Here is a 17,630-nt window from a genome sequence, read left to right as displayed (position 1 = left end):
CCCCTGGTCAGCGCACCTGCTCCCCTCCGTCTGTCCCCGGCTGTGACAGACCGGCCGGTCCTCGTCCTCCTCCTCCACTGCTCCTCGGTTCCTGTGTCCAAAGTGTGCGCTCTTCTCCGGGCGGTTTCCTCCCACTGCTCCTGGTGGATCTTACCTGTCCACCACTACGCACGCACCTCCTCCTGACAGTTGGAACTTTTTGTGTTTTACACCTAGTGGCCTGTTATCGATGGCGGAGGCTGTGCGCCCCGAGGACTACTGCGACGAGCCTGTGGAGGACGAGTTTGGAGAGATCATCAAGTGTCGCTCTGGTAGGAGCTCAAAGTGTGTGTGTGTGTGTGTGTGTTTGTGTGCGTCACAGTGAAACCCCACCATATGCTTTCATATCAAAGTCCACTCTGCAGACTGATGCTAAACGCATCATGTTCCTGCTTCAGACCTTCTTGGCTGCTGTGGATGTGATGTCGCAGGTCGTCAGTCTGTGATTCTGTGTTTTTAATGTGTGCTCTAATATTAGCTGTGAGAATGTGTGCGTCTGGAGGACCACATTTCCCATCAGGCCTGTTGTGTGTTCCACAAAACAGCTGATGCTGTCTGTTGTGGTTCTCAGCGGGGTTTTTCAAGGCTCCTGCATTTGGACTTGTATCACACATGATGCATTCAAGGACCACTGGAAAGGTCAAAGTTTGTTGAATTGTAGTTATGAGTCCTCTGGCTGGGTATGCTTGGCATTGACCTTGTTTATGTTTGAAGTCTTGTTGTTCCATGTGATGTGATTGCTATTTTTATCTTGTGAAATGCCACCCAGGGTACATTTAAATCCCATAAACCGCCTCCTTAACTCCTGCCTATCATCCAACAAGTGAATGGGTTCAGCCCCGGCCTCGCATCACTGTCTGAAAAGTCAACACCTCGTATCATGTCAGCCGTTGCATTATTTCCAGGCTAGCATGCCGTGTAGCCACACCCAGGGCTAAAGATGTTCTGGGCGAAGGTGTTGTTTGTGAGATCTGTGACCGTGACACTGAATCTCTCAGGCGATTTGGAGGTCGACGAGGTTTTATTTCCTGTTATATTCCTCGTAAATACTGGAGCACATGTGCTGAGCGCTGACAGCACGCAGTGACACACCGAGCCATGTTCGCTCATGCCTGTCTGTCTGTGTGAAGCACTTTTTTTAGTGAGTAACCTGCCTTCCTAAATGAGACTTCGGTAAATAAATAAACCTCTAGTCCCGCTCTCTCTCACTCACTTTCCCTCGTCTCTGAGTGCGTCTCTCACCCACTCCCTCCTGGTACAGCTGGTGGGTCATCTCATGCTGGAAATAGCATTCAGCTGGCCTGACGGGCGGCTGCTCTGTGGTGTCAGATAGCCCAGTTTGGGAGGCTGCCACGTTCCCCAATGTACGGTATCTATCCTCTCTTATCTCCCACTCCCTCTTTTTTCTCCCCAGATTTCCTTTTTCATCTCTCCTTGCTCTGTTATTACACGCCAGCTGTTATTATACCCTCCTCTTCCTGTGTTCCCTTTGGTCCCTATCAGCAGATTGCAATAAGAAATAAGGGGAATAAAAATTACAGAGCAGCAGGGTGGTGGCAATTTTATTAGAAACAACTTGAAAAATGCGCTAAGAAACTCATTCATTCATTCACTTGCGCTTATGTTTATTCCTATTTATTTCATATTTTGTGTGTTTCTGAAGATATGCTGCATGAACACAGAATAAATCAGGCCCGGAAAAAACAAGAATACACACCTCGAAGCTCCTGTAATGACATCAAAGTGAGGTCATTTCTCTTGAATTCAAACTTCAGTGTGGACATTTATGGACAGAAGAGGGCAGCAGAGGCTGTGTGAGATGCTGGCAGTGGAGATGGATGTGTGTGGGAACAGATCTGGCCGTCTTGGCTCTGTATGAGAGGCGCTCAGGTCGGGTTGATGCAGACGCAAAGAGAAAGAGAGATGGGTGTGATGAAGAGCAGCAGCTGTTGTTGTTTTCCTGATGATGAGGAGAAGGATGGGAAGTGAAAGGAATGAGTCCAGACTTTCTCCTCTCTCTGTCTGAGGGTTAACTGAAGATCTGACCCACATGGAGTTTCTGGGTCACTACAGTCCAGAGGAGGAGGAGGAGGAGGAGGAGGAGGAGGAGGAGGAGCAGAAAGTGTGTGTGTGAATGTTGTACTTGAGTCTGGCAGTTGAGAGTCCCAGAGGATCCTCCTCCCTGCGTAATCAGACACACGCATCTGCACATTTTAAAAATAAATAAATAAATAAAATCCCTTTTTTGGGTTAGGAGGAGTCATCTGAGGGAACAGGTTGTTCTTGTGCCGATCAATCAGGGCGGAGGAAGCAGCATCGCGCTGAGCTGGAGATTATTTCTCCTTTCACAGATTAACAGTATTCTTATTATCATCAGCGCCGAGGCGTCCGCTGAGAAACGCCACATTTGATTTGCATCCTGGAATCCGAATGCAAATATTTCCTGTTGACATCAGACTCAAATCCTCACCTAGGCTGGGATTAGAAGGGCTTTAAGGCTCGTCAGAGTGCGGATCAATAGTTTGAATTGACTTAAAAATGACAGACATGAGTCTGACTGAAATACAAAGAAGAAGAAGCAGAGAGGTGGCACCAGGTCTGGAGGAGAAAGTGATCTTACAAGCAGTAGAGAGCTTCCGCAGCTCAGATTATTCACTTTAGACTGCGTTTTCCTGCCAGCGAGTAACAAGCTAAGTTATATAAATGATAGAAGCAGATAGCAGAGATGCAGAAAAGGGAGCAGGTTTAATTTAAAAGACTGATACTGTCTGCGCTCCTCCTGCATCAAGAGCATCCTTCAAACCCGCAGCCATCGCTTTCCAAGAATTTAAAATGAATATTTCAAGTGTGTGTGTGTGTTTGTAAGGGAGAGAGAGAGAGAGAGAGAGAGGGGAAGGCTTCTTATTTTCACACAGTGGAAAAAGTAACAAGATTTTGTATCATTGATACAGTTTCTATATTAAAAAAAAAACACCTAGAAGAAGAAAAACATTTGGTTCCATCTGATCTGAGCTTCTACCAATGAAAACATACAATTCTGCACATTTCACCACAAATATGAAGCTATGATCGACTCACCTAGGAGTCACGTGACCAGCAGTCACATTGGTGAATAATTGGCTGATTAATGACTTGTCTCAGATGTATTGCATGTCAGGGTGTGTGCTCTGTGTGTCGGCACAGAAACTCACCCTCTGTGTGATACCGCAGAGGGTGGGCTGCGATATCACACAGGCACATAAAATAAAAGGAAGGGTTATTTATACGGCGCTATCGTCTCCCCTCTCAGTCTTATGTAAGTTGGAAAAGAGTACCCCCTCTATGATTCGGGGGGCGTGGACGGTGCAGCCAGGCTTCTAGAATATAATCTATTTGCTAATTATAAACCGAGGCCAAAGACGAGAGCACGCCGTCGCTCCGATGAGCTCAGGGCTATACCCAGAGAGGCTGGGGAAGAATTAGCATAGTCTGCACACACACACACACACACACATATATCCACAGAGTCTCAGAGTGATTAGACCCGCCCTGGATGTGAACAGCAATTAACTGCAATCAGAGCCCTGTCCCTGTCCTCCTCAGCCCTCCCACCTTCTCTCCCCGTGTCTCTCATCTGCATGTCAGCCCTTTCACATGTTTTTGTCTCCATTGTATTTTTTTTAAAGGCACTCCTTTCCATTCCATCACACAGTGGTGCTGATGGAGCCAGTCCCTGATGGACCCTAACCCTAACCCTAGTCCCACCTGTCAGTGTGTTTGTTGTTTCATTGGAAAGTTGGTGAACAGAACGAGAGCTCCTTCTGCTCTGAATGCAGGAAAATGTAAAGAGACACACGGAGAGGAGGGATGAGGCTAGATGTGGAAGCTGGAGGCACAGTTGCGGCACTGATCCACTGAATCAGCCCCCACACAGCCCGTTAATGAAAGTCAGCCACATTAAGCCTGTGCTCTGCGAGGGGAGCCTCGGTCAGGGCGAGTGCAGAACCAGCAGCGGTAAAAGAAGTCAACATTGTGAGGAGGTTTAGGTGAATATTCATGCTTTCATCTGAGCTCAACTCCACATCCTTCATCTCAAATCCTCTGGCGGTGCCTCCTCTGCCTCTCATCCCTTCAACCTCCCAGCCTCTCTCTGCTCTCTCTCTCTGGCCATCTGTCCCTTCTTTCCTCATCTGTATTTTTTTTTTTAAAATCGCCACTCCCTCTGCTTTTCATCAACCTTGTGACACCATTTCAGGAAGCCAAACTGAACTGATGACGCCTTTTTTTTGTGTGTATATCGGTGCGAATACCATAAAAATAAAGAACAATGCAGACCAGACGGACAGAGAGGGAGTACACAGGGAGGTAAAGATTAAAAGTCACCTGCCTGAGATGGAGTGGTGGCGAGCGTCGATCTATATAACCCGCTAAGCCGAGGGATCGCATGCTTCTCTGACTCGGAAACTTCTGTAGGCTCATTTGTCAATGTTCATACAGAGAAGTCAAACATTTATTTGTGCACTGTTGCAAAAAACTCCTATGTTAAATAATAAAAAAAAGAAGTTCAAAGAAGCACAGACACGTGTTATATGGTGGATCGTCTGTATGTAGGTGTATGCTAATTAAACTAATTAAATCCAGGATGGCTGGTGGCCTCTTTCTTCTTCTAATAATAATTTATCACCATTCATCACACTGATGCAGAGGAGTAAGTTCATATTTTCCGAACGATCCTGCAGACATGCAATATGGTGGAAATGATTGCAGCGCCTGACTCGAGGCTGTCGCATGAATATCAGACAGGTTAATTGCATGCCCACCAGGAGGAAGCTGCGTCTGCTTTTTTTTATAATTTTTTTGAGTAAAAATGCTCTTAATAAGTAAACAAAACCCACAATTGAATTACCCGTAGGATTCTTTGACTCAGGGCAGGGTTATAAAAGCCTTTAATAAGTAAACAAACACACTGATCGGATTATCCTGCGGGTTGCCTGGCTCAGGGCGGACGTACAAAACGGACTTTGAGTTTTATTCGGTTGTTCAACACGGGAACATATCAGAGCTGACAATGATCCGGACTCCCCCGGCTTGTTAGTTTAATCAAACGTCAGCGCAGTAGATTACTGAGGTCTGCAGTAATCTCCCTTTTCATTCTTCTTCTTCCTCACACAGAAGGAGGAAACACTGTGTTATCATCTGTGTACGTGATCGTCGCTGTCGGGCTGTGTTTGAGCACACGAACCTTAGGCTTCCTGATGATGTACTGTCACCAGCCTCACCTGCATCATCCATCCACAGTCCACTTGCTGTCTGCTGTTATGTGTTATGAGTTTAATATTACCACCACGTGCGTTGTTTTTCGTCATAAATGTGCTAAAACGTTCCCACTCAGGATCAGGAGTGTGACACCAGTGTAATTCGTGGCCCGCTGCTGACACAGCTCTCCATGTTTGCGTTGTACATTTTTAAAGCACATCACAGGACTGTTGTTTCTCACAGATGGCAGAATAGTCAGGGTCAGTGTTGTCCAGTGACCTTCTGGATTTTTAAAAAGGTTGAGTGATGATGCTCTGACACACACACACACACACACACACACACACACACACCGGGGAATAAGGAGACTCACTGTTTATCATGCTGCCAGTAGGAAAAAGGTTGTAATTACAACAAACCAGTGTGCACTGCCTGTGTGTGTCTTTCTCTGTGATTTTGTGCGGTGTCATTTGAGCAGTTGCTCGTTAAGCTAATGACTCCGCCCTCTGCGGGATGGCTCTCTGTGGGAGACACGCATACGTTTATCGCTTCTGGCAGCTCAACAATACAGATGCCATAGCAACTGTAGCCGGGATACAATACAGTACAGGCGCCGAAGGTCCTTGGCAACCCGGGCGCTTCCCCAACAAAACTCCCAGTGCGCCTGAAGGCAGCTGGATCTGACACACAGCTACAGCGGCGTACCCACGCCCCGTGAGCCCTGTGGGTGTTCAGACTGTCTAACAAACCCGGTGGAAGCCTTTTATGATTGAAATTGCAGCTTGAACATTTGCCTGCGGCATCTTTTTTTGTTCAGTGCAGCCTCTTGTTTGTGCAGAGAGTTTGAGGAGGAAGAGAAAAGGTTGTGACACAGCATCAGTGGAAACAAGAATGCTGATAAAAAAAAATGACGTTTCAGCGAGGGACTGGATGGAAAGACTAATGTTTTAAAGAGAATTAGTGGATTTGTAGCAGTGGATTATGGGATGATGAAGAGCTGCATCATCACCATATGTTGGCAGAAATGTTTTAACGTCCTCAGAAGTTGTGTCCTGGATTAAAGAAAGTAAGAGAGGGGCGACTTTTTGTAATATTTGTGCATGAAAGAAGAGCAGGAGTGTGGAAGTGCAGCAGCTCCTGATGGTGCTTCAACCCAGCTATTGTAAAAGAATCAGTGATGATGGAGGGTTTAAAATTCCACACATCGTGTGTTTTTATTGGCTGATTAAAAAAGAAAAAAAAAAAAGGTTTTGAAGATTTGATCATAAACAGTCTAACTACCATGCATAACAAAAATCTTTGATCTGGTTTTATTGATGCCCGGGTTGTGATCTTGTTTTGATGCAAGAGAATATTCCCATGAGATCAAATCCAAACCACAACCCAAAAAAAAAAAACCAGAATGAACTTTTGTTTCTTTTGATCAAATGTTTTTAATTAACAAGAAAATTAAAACAAACTTTTGAGTTGGAAATGAACGTCATTTGAGTTGAAAAAGTAAAATTCGTCCAGGACCAGGCCAGAAAGACGCTTAAATCTCATTTCTCACAAGGCAAACGTCACTAACTTCAGGGTCCGTCACCTTTTAATGTCCCCGGAAACATTTCCCTCATGTTGTGCTCATTATTCTGCTGCTTGTGCGCCATTAAAGGGTTAAAAAACTAAGATAAATGCCGCACATTATGGCTTAATCAAGAAAACCAGTGATTAAATGGCTAAGTTTGGAACGCAGGCACACACACACACACACACACTCACAGGTATGTGTGTGTGTGTGTGTGTGTGCACTTCTATACGTACACTCGACGGAGCCGTCTCCTTAATGGCCCTGCTCTCAAGTCCCCAACTGCGATAAGTGAATTTTAATTAAGAGAATATTGAGAATTGTAATAAATTATTTTAATGACCTGCAAATGGTTTTTGCCTCTCCGCTGAGAGAGAGAGAAACAGAGGGGGACATACGTCAGTGGCTCCACCAGGGGATGGAGAGTCGCCTGTGTCGGGCTCAAATTAAAGAAATCAGTGACTTTCTTCTCCGTTAATCAGACGTCTGCGCTCATTTATGGGCCACTTTGTATCTATACTGTAATCCCTGATCATTTCTTTGTTTTTATTACTCCTCTGAAGCCCCTAATTGGCACTCTTTATGTATAATGTATAGTAAATAATTGAATATACTTAAGTATTTACCCTGCATTGTGTGTGTGTGTGTGTGTGTGTGTGAACTCGTGCCAGCTAAACTAGGCAGCAGATTGCGGTGATTTTCAGCCAGCTGGTCCGGCTGTGTTCCTATCTGTCACCCCTGCCAACACACACACACACAACGCACACAGCGAGGTCATCATCAGACCAATCCAAACCCCCTTAACGAGGTCCCTCAGCCAATGAGCAGGCAGGATGTCTGCCATTTCCTGTGCCGGCTGACTAATAGCTGCGCTTAATGACGCTCGTGATCGCCGTAAATAACGGCATATGTTTGCTAGTTGAGGACGCGCCGATTCAAAGTGTCTGTGTGTCATGTCGGCAGGCTTAGATGCTGTTGTAGGATTTTGTTGTGCTCTGAGGCCCCGTTCACACTGGAGAAAGTCATTCCAGCTAGAGTAGGATTGAGCCCAGACAGCCTTTAAGCTGGATGCGTTCACACCTATTTTCAAATCTGGCTAGCACACACTTGTGTCCGCACTCAATCCGGCTTCATCCAGCGTGTTTGCGGTCCTCCAAACCACTAGGTGGCGCCTCGTAATATACAGAGTCCGTTCAGGCCGCGGTAGGACCACGTGTGCGCATGTGTTTTTTTTGTCCCGTGTCGCGCCCTGTGAACCGGAAGTAGCACATCGTCGCTATCCGGATTGCTAGCCACATTTGCGTTCACACTTGAGCCACATTTGAGCCAATCCGGCTAGATCCACCTCTCGTGGGTGGATCTAGCCAGACTGAAATCAAACTGGATACAGCCGGATTCGAGGTGTTCACACTCAGAAGAAACACATCTGGATAGGCCGAATCAAACCAGATTTTTTTCCCCAGTGTGAACGGGGTATTACAGTTTTGGCTGCACCGCTGGCTACTATCACTTTTTAGAATGAACGTTCCTGTGAGTTTCAGCAGACCTGCCAGCTTTATTTCTGAGCAGCTCTTCAGCGAGGAAGAGCTCTGAACACCGCCACCATATCAAGCCTGTCAACCAAGAAATAGATACTTCCGATTCAAACACAGGTGGTTTAGTAAAACCACTCCAACTCAGTGTAACAGAATACATTTGACTCCATCTCATCCTTGATTTGCAGAGCGAAGAGCTTTGAGTCACAGCTGTGTACTACGCGCCAGCTGCTTTCACTTCACTGACAAAAGTCTCTTGTTTTGTTGTTGCGTTGTAGCTCACTGGATATCAGATTTAATGGTGTCAGTGGGGCTGATCAACGCCGGCTTCTTTGCTGTGTAGTGCTGCGTGCGGTTAGTGATTTCAGACGTCCTAACTTTGTGTTTTGAATGCTCGCTAATGGCACATTTTGATCAGACCTTGGACTGTAGAAATACTTTGGAGCATAACTTGTATGAGTGTTGAACCACCACTGAGGAATGTGAGGACATAAAGAACTCTTTGAGAATGAACCATTGAAGGTCAGATATCAACAAAATGCAGTTATCAAACACAGATTTGATTTTAGGCTGCAGATAAGATAAGATAATACAATTAGTGAGTCCATATGTGTACATTTATTTCTGCTAACATGGCGCTCTGTAGGGATTGACTCACTTTTGCAGCCACCCTCTAGAGGTCATTGGAGGAACTGCTCTTTGCTGTGTGACCTTGACCGAAATGCCGTCACAACTGTGGTTAAACCAAGCGGCAACCTTCGGGGCTCAAAGTTGAAGCCCATGCAGAAGTGTCAAAACTTGTAATTCACGCCGCAACTGCTGGGGGCTGGCTCCAAAAGCGAGTAATTTCCCATAGACTCCCATGTTAAAATGGCCGACTTCACAGCAGAAAAAAACATGTTTACAGCCTGGTACAAAAAACCACTCTGGTCTCAGATGATAGGTTCTCTTCTAGTGTCAATTGTAGGGGGGGTGAATTGTTTTACAACTCACTAGTTTCAATTGTAGTCTGACTTAAAATTACGCATAATTATGGGCGTTGCCGCTTGAGTGACAGACAGTTGACGTATCACAACGTGAGTTTCCTGATTCCACGATCGCCCGCCCCCCTAAACCCCGCTCGTGCTCCCCCTCTTTGTTTGGAGTTTTGGCGGACGTGACGCTGCCAACATGGCGGCGGTCATCAGAAACAAACGGGTGACGTCACAGAAGCTCTGTCCATAGTTTTTACTGTCAATGGGTTAAACTGGGCATGTCCCAGGTGTGAGTGTGTGTGTGTGGATGTAACCTTCCTTCTCCTTGTGAGCACTGTAAACAACAACAACAACAACAATAGCAGGAGCACAGTCTTATCAGAGGTGTGGCGGCGTCTAACTTTGTCTCAGCCTTTCTGTCCACTTGCTGCTCTCGGAGCAGTCGGTGCGTCATCCTGTCGGCGGGGTTTTAAATGTTGAATAAGATAAGGCGGGCGCTCGACAGAACTAGTTTTATATGACGGATCGCTTTATTCCCGCCGCAGACAAACGGCTTCAGCCTGCAGGTCTTCATCACTTCGTCTGTGAATAATGGCCGCCACCTCTTGCTCTAGAACAGGCAGGATGTATGTTAACACTGATTTGCAACCTTAAGAATGTTCTAATCTGCGAAATGCAAATATATTCATCCAATATCCATTTCCACGGACGAGCCGCACATTAAGGAACGATCCCTACATTTTGCTCCACATAGCTGCATGTTTCATTTTTGTAATATCTCCAAATGAAAAAAGTAAATGAGACCGCCTCATTATTTTAATTACACAAAGACTTGGAGTGCAATTTAAAACAATGATTAACTACACACACATTTACCCTTGTAGAACAGGCTTTTAACCCTTAACTGTACAGCATCTTCCTTCCTTCCTCTTCCTCTCTCTGGATGTGGAGGTCGGATGTGCTCGCTGTGCCCTCAGCCCCTTTAGCCAATTACCGCGCAGCAGATGACCCAGGAAATGAGCTGATATTCTATTCATGAGAAGAAAAACTACACTTTGCAGAGCTGTGCGGAGATCAAGTCACCCCGGTGCAGATCCTCATGCTGGATAATTGGCCCTCATTTAAGTTTCATCTCATTTGGATATTCCAAAATCAAACCGCTGAATTCTTCCTCCTCCTCCTCTCTAACCGCTGGGTTTGATGAATGTTTCAGAGCTGTGAAAAGCTGCGGGGCTGCTCGCAGACAGAGGCAGCCACGAGTCAACACATGACTCTGAATGATAAATCAGGCTCCAAACAATATGAGGGCCTCCATTTTTTTTTTTACACGCACACCCACTCTCGCAGGATTATTGTGAGCAAGAAAGGAACTGTGGCTGATTATTAAAGCCATTATCAGTGTTTATTTTACCAAAACACTACTCTTTAGATAATACAGGCATCTACAATTTGGAACCACACAGAAATGAATCCCATCCATCAAAACACGGAGCCTCCTAACAACCGTTCGGGTAACTACAATGGTTAGCGGAAAGTGGAAATACTTTCATTTTTCATTAAAGTTAATGCATCATCAGTCAAGCTGATGGCCTGGTGCAGCGATGTTTTCATTTCGTAGCAGTTTTCATATCACATTGTGTCCAAAAGAAGCCCATAAAGACCGAGCCATGAAAATACATTCAGAGGAAATGGAGCTGCTACAGGGAGAAAACCTGCGTCTTTATTAAAGTGACAGTTAAAAGACCTTCGTTGACAAAATGTATTTACTGTCTACGTTGTCAGTGGATTTCTGTCGCCATGTTTCATTCCGTTTAGTCTGTTTCTGCCAGAATAAACTCTCACAGATCCAATGTTTCCAGACCAATCAGCATCCAGGGAGGAAGGACAGGCAGTGTGTTGGTTGATTAGCTTGTGATGGTTCAAAGAGGGTTCACTCACATGTAGCTTTTACCTAGAAGGCATGTTTGGCGCCCCCCTGTGGTTGTATGTAAATATCATTGTGTGTTTCTCTGTGGATGCTCTCATTCATCCAGGTCATAGTCATTTCCAAGAGTTTAAAATGGAGGGGGAGTGGCGAAACGTCTTCAAAAAAAAACAATCCTTGAGTCCAGTTGCCTCGATTGAAACCATCGGTGTGTTTGTCGGACTTTATAATGTCAGCCATACAGCCAGGTGGGCCGTATCTTCCTCCATCTAGGTCAGTGGTCCCCAACCACCGGGCCAGGGGGACCGGTACCGGTCCGTGGGTCATTTGGTACCGGGCCACACAGAAAGACTGAGCAAAAAATATATTATTCATTATCTGAGTCTGAAAGCTGTTTCATTTTATAAATGGATCAGATTCATCCGCCTGTGCCTTTAAGCACCTGCCCAGACGCTTGTCTCGGTCACGGGATACGGCCCCAAAATTAAGCCCACAAGCAGCAAAAATGAATAAAAAACAAACGTCTTTGGAGAGCTTCTTAGGAAAGAGGAAAAGGCCTAACGAGGAGACAGAAGAAGAGGAGCCTACCCCTTCAAAGAAAAAGAAACCTGCATTTAAAAGACTATATCAGGACCAACAGGTGATTCTCACACACCAAGTCCGCTCTGAGTGATATGTGGCAACGAAGCCTTCAGAACTGCTTCGGTACTTAAGATCAAGCACCCTGCATTAAAAGACAAGCCATGGAGTTTTTTGAAAGAAGAAAACGTGAATTAACGACGGCTAAAACAAAATGACGGAGTGGACTGGACATAAGAAACATGCTTCGGGTGTCATTGTCTCCCATTATCCCCAGATAGGACCGCCTCATTGCTGAGAACGCTCAAAGGCTCCCACTAATTAAGCATAAGAGTAAGTTGTCTTTGTATGCACTTTGTTTTTATTTTATATATTTTTTCTGTGCCGGTCCGTAAAAATATTGTTTTACATGATACCGGTCCGTGGTGCAAAAAAGGTTGAGGACCGCTGGTCTAGGTGATTATTGTACAAATGTGCCGTTTATCTGAGGACAGCCACACTTTATCAGGCAGACTTCACCAATCAGCAACAAACTTTACCTCCATTTTTTTTTTTTGGTTTTGTACAGCCAGAATCTACAACAACATCAACATCAAACATGGAATAATGTCCCACTTATTTGTGGTTTTGAGCTTTAAAATGTGATCTTAGTACAGGTTCTGTGGGCCTGCAGCGTGTCTGCTGTTACACTTTATTGACAGAAGACTCTTTCAGAACTCTCTATGATGGGAAAAACAGGGAGAGAGAGAGAGAGAGAGAGAGAGAGAGAGACTGCCTGTTGTACACCGGACCACGCCAGACGGTAGGAGCGCCGCCGCCGGAGCAGGAGGAGGTGGAGGTGGAGGAGGAGGAGGAGTCTCGGCTGCTCTGTCAGCCGCACCGGGAGGCTCTCAAACACCGGCACATCACCGGGACTATTTCTGATCGACAGCTCGCGGGAAAAAAAAAACCCCTGGAGCGCTCTGACACACACTTCTTGACTGCAGCTGTAACACACACACGCACACACACAGCTCCGTCAGAGGTGACTGCGCGGTTACCTGGATAAGCAAAAGCTCGGTTACGCACGGTGTTTTGGGGAATTTGGAGAACACCTCCGGCATCCACCTGTTCAGCTGCGCCGCGCTGCAGAGCGGATCAACCCGGCTCGGCTCAGCGGGGATTAAAAGGCTGCTGAGATGGCGAGCGGCTAGAATGGCACGTTTTCAGGTAAGAGAGACCCCGGACCAGCAGGCTGGGATGAGTGAAGGCTGAACGTACGCACTTGGAAGCGTCTCTTACGGTCTGGACGCAAAAAAAAAAAAAAAGTCCAGCTGACGACGTGCCTGACGGGGGATCAGTCCTGCAGAGTTTACTGGGAATATATAAACTCAAGACGTGCACGAGAGAGCGATGGCATTCCTAAGCATTGTTGGCGCGCGTGCACGTGCGCGATCACACGATGCACATATGGGGGATGTTGTAGCAGCACATGGCAGGGTCCTAAATACATTTAGAAAGGGGGGCCAGCCTTAGCCACTGAGACTCAGCTGTGCAGGCGTTTTAATCTCTTGTTTTGTTTCTTGTCTTGTTTTATAGTGGGCAGGGCCCACTATAAAGTGGGTTTAATAAAGTCCTGATGATAAGGATCACATCAACTTACCATAGACCAGGACTGGTTCAAATCTCCTCACTTTGGCTGATTAATTAGCTCATATATTGATAAAAGCTCCTGCAGTAGCCTCGCTGTGGTGTGATGTGTGTTGGTGGTTGTGCGCCCGATTGTTGGGGTGCAGCTGAGGCTCTCACCTGTGAGACAAACGTGACCAGTAAACAAACAGAACACCCCTCTCACACACACACACACACACACACACACGCCCCTCTGAGCTGTCAGTGTGAATGTAATAGACATCGGTGGATGTGTTTGGCAACAGTCCGCCAGCACCAGCTGAGCCTTTTTAGGTGAGGCTTATTAGCAGGCCGCTGCCATGATGAACATCCAGGAGTGAGGAGGGAGACCAGCAGGTTATCATGTGTCTGTGTCTCAGCTACGTTTAAAATGTCTGGAGTGCGAGCCAACTTTTTTGACAACTTAGCATCACAGGCTACATGCTAATATCAACAGGCTCACATGCTCAGATGATGGGATACCACCTACATGTGTCTTCCACCCTCTGACCCTGACTGCAGGTCATGAAGGATGCTTTAAGGTCACTGAGTCCTTGAACTCCGCCCTCCTCCTCCACCTCAGAGTGTTACTGTTATACTTCTGTTCATGATGATTTTTTTCTCCTCTCTGGTCCTCACACGTCCAGTCCTGCGGATGTGTGTCAGGCTGGGTGTGTTTTTCACTGTGCGGTGCTGCCCAGGCACCAGGTGCACGCTGGGATTTGCCACACTGGGTCGGCTCAGCTCCACTCACCTCATTATCCTCTTTGGACAAGGACGGACGTAATCTCCCCTCTCTGTTTCTCCCCTCTTCCTCCCCCCCTCCCTCTGTCCCTCTCTTGCATCATCTTCCTCTCTTTCTTCCACCTGCTATTTCCGTCCCTTCTCAGTTTTATTGTTTTTTTTCCCCAACTACTTTGTCAGAATCCTTCCGCCCTCTCACCTCTCTCGTTGTCTCTCCCCACAGTCTGAGGGTGACAGGGCCCACTCGTCATGCTTGGCTTGCCAGGTTAAGGTAGCTCACGGTAACATGGGGGGGGAAACGTCACCATCCGGCCATCCATTAAACCGCAGTGCATGATTCTTGTTCTGTCACCCTTGGCGGTCTACCTCTCATCGGCTAATCCGGCGCCCTTTACCTCCTGGGGGACCTGCCATGACTGAGCGAGCAATGCTTTAACACCAGCACAGGTCGTGAGGTAGAAGAGGGTCAGGAAATGAATCCCGAACCCTAGAAAAGTTGTGATGGAAGCTGCTGTCTTCTCTGCTGGAAGCTGCTTGATCAGACTACAGCACTGTGTGTTTTTTTTGTGTCATGATAGTGTTACAGTCTGTTAGCAGCCAGCTGTCTGTGCAAAGATCCACAAAGAGAAAGCGGAGGAAGGAGAGAAATCTGTGAGGAAAAAGGGCACTAAAGTGAGAGCTTGGATTGCTCCTCTTGTTTACAGTTGCTGGATGGCTGACCAGCTGGCTGAATAGTGCGCTGAAAAGCAGATGGATGGAAGTCTGCATAGTCTAGCCAGTCGAATGGAGCAGTGGAGGGAGATAGAGCCATGAATAGCTTTAGCAGCCGCCTGTGTACGCGTGTGTCCTGGCAGAAGCAGTGATTGTATTGACAACTAGCTTATTGTGGCAGCGCGAGGCCCTCGATAAATCACCCAGCTCCTCATCCTGTGAGGCTGTTTATGACTTCACATACTGAGGTTAACCCCTCCAGCTCTGTGTGTGTGTGTCTGTGTGTGTGTATGGAGGAAGCAGATAGATATCCATCATTTGACCTGCAACTTAGGCCCCGTTCACACTGGAGAAAGTCATTCCAGCTAGAGTAGGATTAAACCCAGACAGCCTTTAAGCTGGATGCATTCAGATCTATTTTCAAATCTGGCTAGCACACACTTGTGTCCGCACTCAATCCAGCTTCATCCAGCATGTTTGCTGTCCTCCAAACCACTAGGTGGCGCCTCGTAATATACAGAGTCCGTTCACGCCGCGGTAGGACTGCGTGTGCGCATGCGTGGTTTTTTTGTCCCGTGTCACGCCCACGTGAACCGGAAGTAGCACATCGCTAACCGGAAGTAGCATGTCATGTTATCTAGCCGGATTTGCTCGCCACATTTGTGTTCACACCTGAGCCACATTTGAGCCAATCCACCCACGAGAGGTGGATCTAGCCGGATTGAAATCAAACTGGATACAGCCGGATTCGAGGTGTTCACACTCCGAAAAAAACACATCTGGATTGATCAGGATGCGGCCGAATCCTGCTTAAGCCACATTTTTTCCCCCCAGTGTGAACGGGGTAAAAATGCCTTTAGACGCTGTGATCATCCAAATATATGTCTGTCATCAGCTGTTATTACTCCCATATTTATATCAGTTTTACAGCCCTCCTCTGCCCACCAGCAGGTGTGTTCTGAACTGATTCATCCTGTTCGGTTGTTATCACTCCAGCATTCACATATTTTCTAAACCGCTTCTCTGCCTTGAGGTACCTCTGTGCCGGCTGCTTTTATATGCCAATAAATGGCTGTTATCACATATATAAATATATATATATATACACTATATACAGCAGCCTACCAGCAGGCATGTTATCATTCACTTGTTGTCATCCATATAAATTAAAATGAGATGTGCGGTTGAAAGAGGCTGGTTCACATGTGTGTGTTGCCTGCTGTTTTGCAGCAGTCAGTGTTAAGGTTTAAACTACAGCTATGAACTCACACAATCACCCTCCGCCTTGATTCAATACACTCAACTTTTAGGTGTTAGCGCTCACATAAACTGCTGCCATTAACACTAAAGTGACGGGCTCCATAGCCTCTGGCCTGAGGTGCTATTCAAATATGAGATGGCAGAACAGATTCATTTATTATTGAGATAGTTTTCATCTTTCCTCACACTAAGTGGCTGCATGGAGAAGCACCTTTGCACTGGCTTATTGTATTGTGCAGTCTTTGGGGGGATCTCAATCGATTTTACAGCATATGAGTTCATAATGTTTAGTCTATAAGGCTGCGGCGCGGCCACAGCGCCGGGTTCAGAAGCCCCTCAGATAGCAATGAGCATAAATCCAACCACATAAAAAAAAAACTTCCTACCTGTACACTTTGTGTGTGTGTGTCCCTGGCTGTAGCTTAACAATGCCCCCTCCTCCGTCCTCTGTCTGCATCTCTTTTCACTTTTCTTCTCATCAAGGTCAGTGTGAATAGAGACCGGGCAGCTGAACAGCACAGAGATGTCTTTGTGACTTACTCTGGTATATAAATGAGACCCAGGCTGCAGGCAAATCAGTGCAAAGGAAAGGTACTGCACTGCTTTTTTAACAAGGATCTGACTGTTTTACCGTGTCTGCTGTTAAGCTAATGAATTAGAGGAACTTTTGCAGATTTTTTTAACCCATTAAATGTCACTTATTTAAAGTAAAAATGACCAAAAATGCACATTTTGTTGTGCACGATGTTGATTAATGTCAGACTTCAGGTTCTGCATACAAGCAAAAGACAGTGCGGAGGCATAGAAGCCCTTTTTTGTCATTTGAAATATCTCTGGTTTGATATGCATGTCTGTCATTTCCATTCCCTTTTTTGTAAACCCAAGGAGCGACATGATTGATAACATCCCAACGGAGGTGCTAGCTGCAAGCTGCTTATAGTTGCAAAGTGTTGCCTCATTTCTTTGCGGGTTAAATTAGAATATTTCTTCCCCTCTTCACGCTGTGTGGAAATCACTTCGTAGTGTGGATTTTATTTGTAACTTGGACTACATTGTTGATAGTAAAAACATGAACAAAGAGGTATAAATAGAAATATCGCCGTGCATGCACGTCAATGAAACAACATAAGCAGATGGAGCCGTCTCTGGCCGGCCATGAGCTGCAGTTAAATTGGCAGACATGAGTGCAGCCAGGGAAAAAAGCTCTCATCCCAACTTCCTACACAGGATAGTTCACAGCAGAGAGGTGGAGCCAGATGGGAGAAAAGACAGAGACTGAGACGGAAAGTTGAAAGGCAGTCTGCCTGTTTGTGGTTATTTTTTAAAGAGGCTTTCCTTGCAGATCAAAGCAAAGGCTCCACGGAACAGCTCTGAAATGGTATTTTACATTTCTGCCTGTTTCTGCGAGGACCATT

General features: G+C 46.2%; 1 protein-coding gene across 7 annotated transcripts in view; it reads left to right on the top strand.

Moving 5' to 3' along the window:
• The window catches only part of dmd (dystrophin), a 94,450-nt gene continuing 76,820 nt past the window's right edge, over nt 1–17,630 (top strand). For 6 of the 7 annotated variants that reach the window (XM_028425646.1, XM_028425637.1, XM_028425619.1 and 3 more), the window contains exon 1: nt 2–311. In XM_028425646.1, the coding sequence (XP_028281447.1) occupies nt 230–311 (82 nt within the window). In that variant the 5' untranslated portion in view covers nt 2–229. Of the gene's footprint in view, nt 312–17,630 lie in introns of all 7 variants that reach the window. The other variant, XM_028425662.1, reaches the window with a different exon arrangement.

This window comes from Parambassis ranga, chromosome 2, assembly GCF_900634625.1.
Source record: "Parambassis ranga chromosome 2, fParRan2.1, whole genome shotgun sequence".
NCBI classification, from domain to species: domain Eukaryota; kingdom Metazoa; phylum Chordata; class Actinopteri; family Ambassidae; genus Parambassis; species Parambassis ranga.
This window is presented reverse-complemented; position numbering and strand designations above follow the sequence as displayed.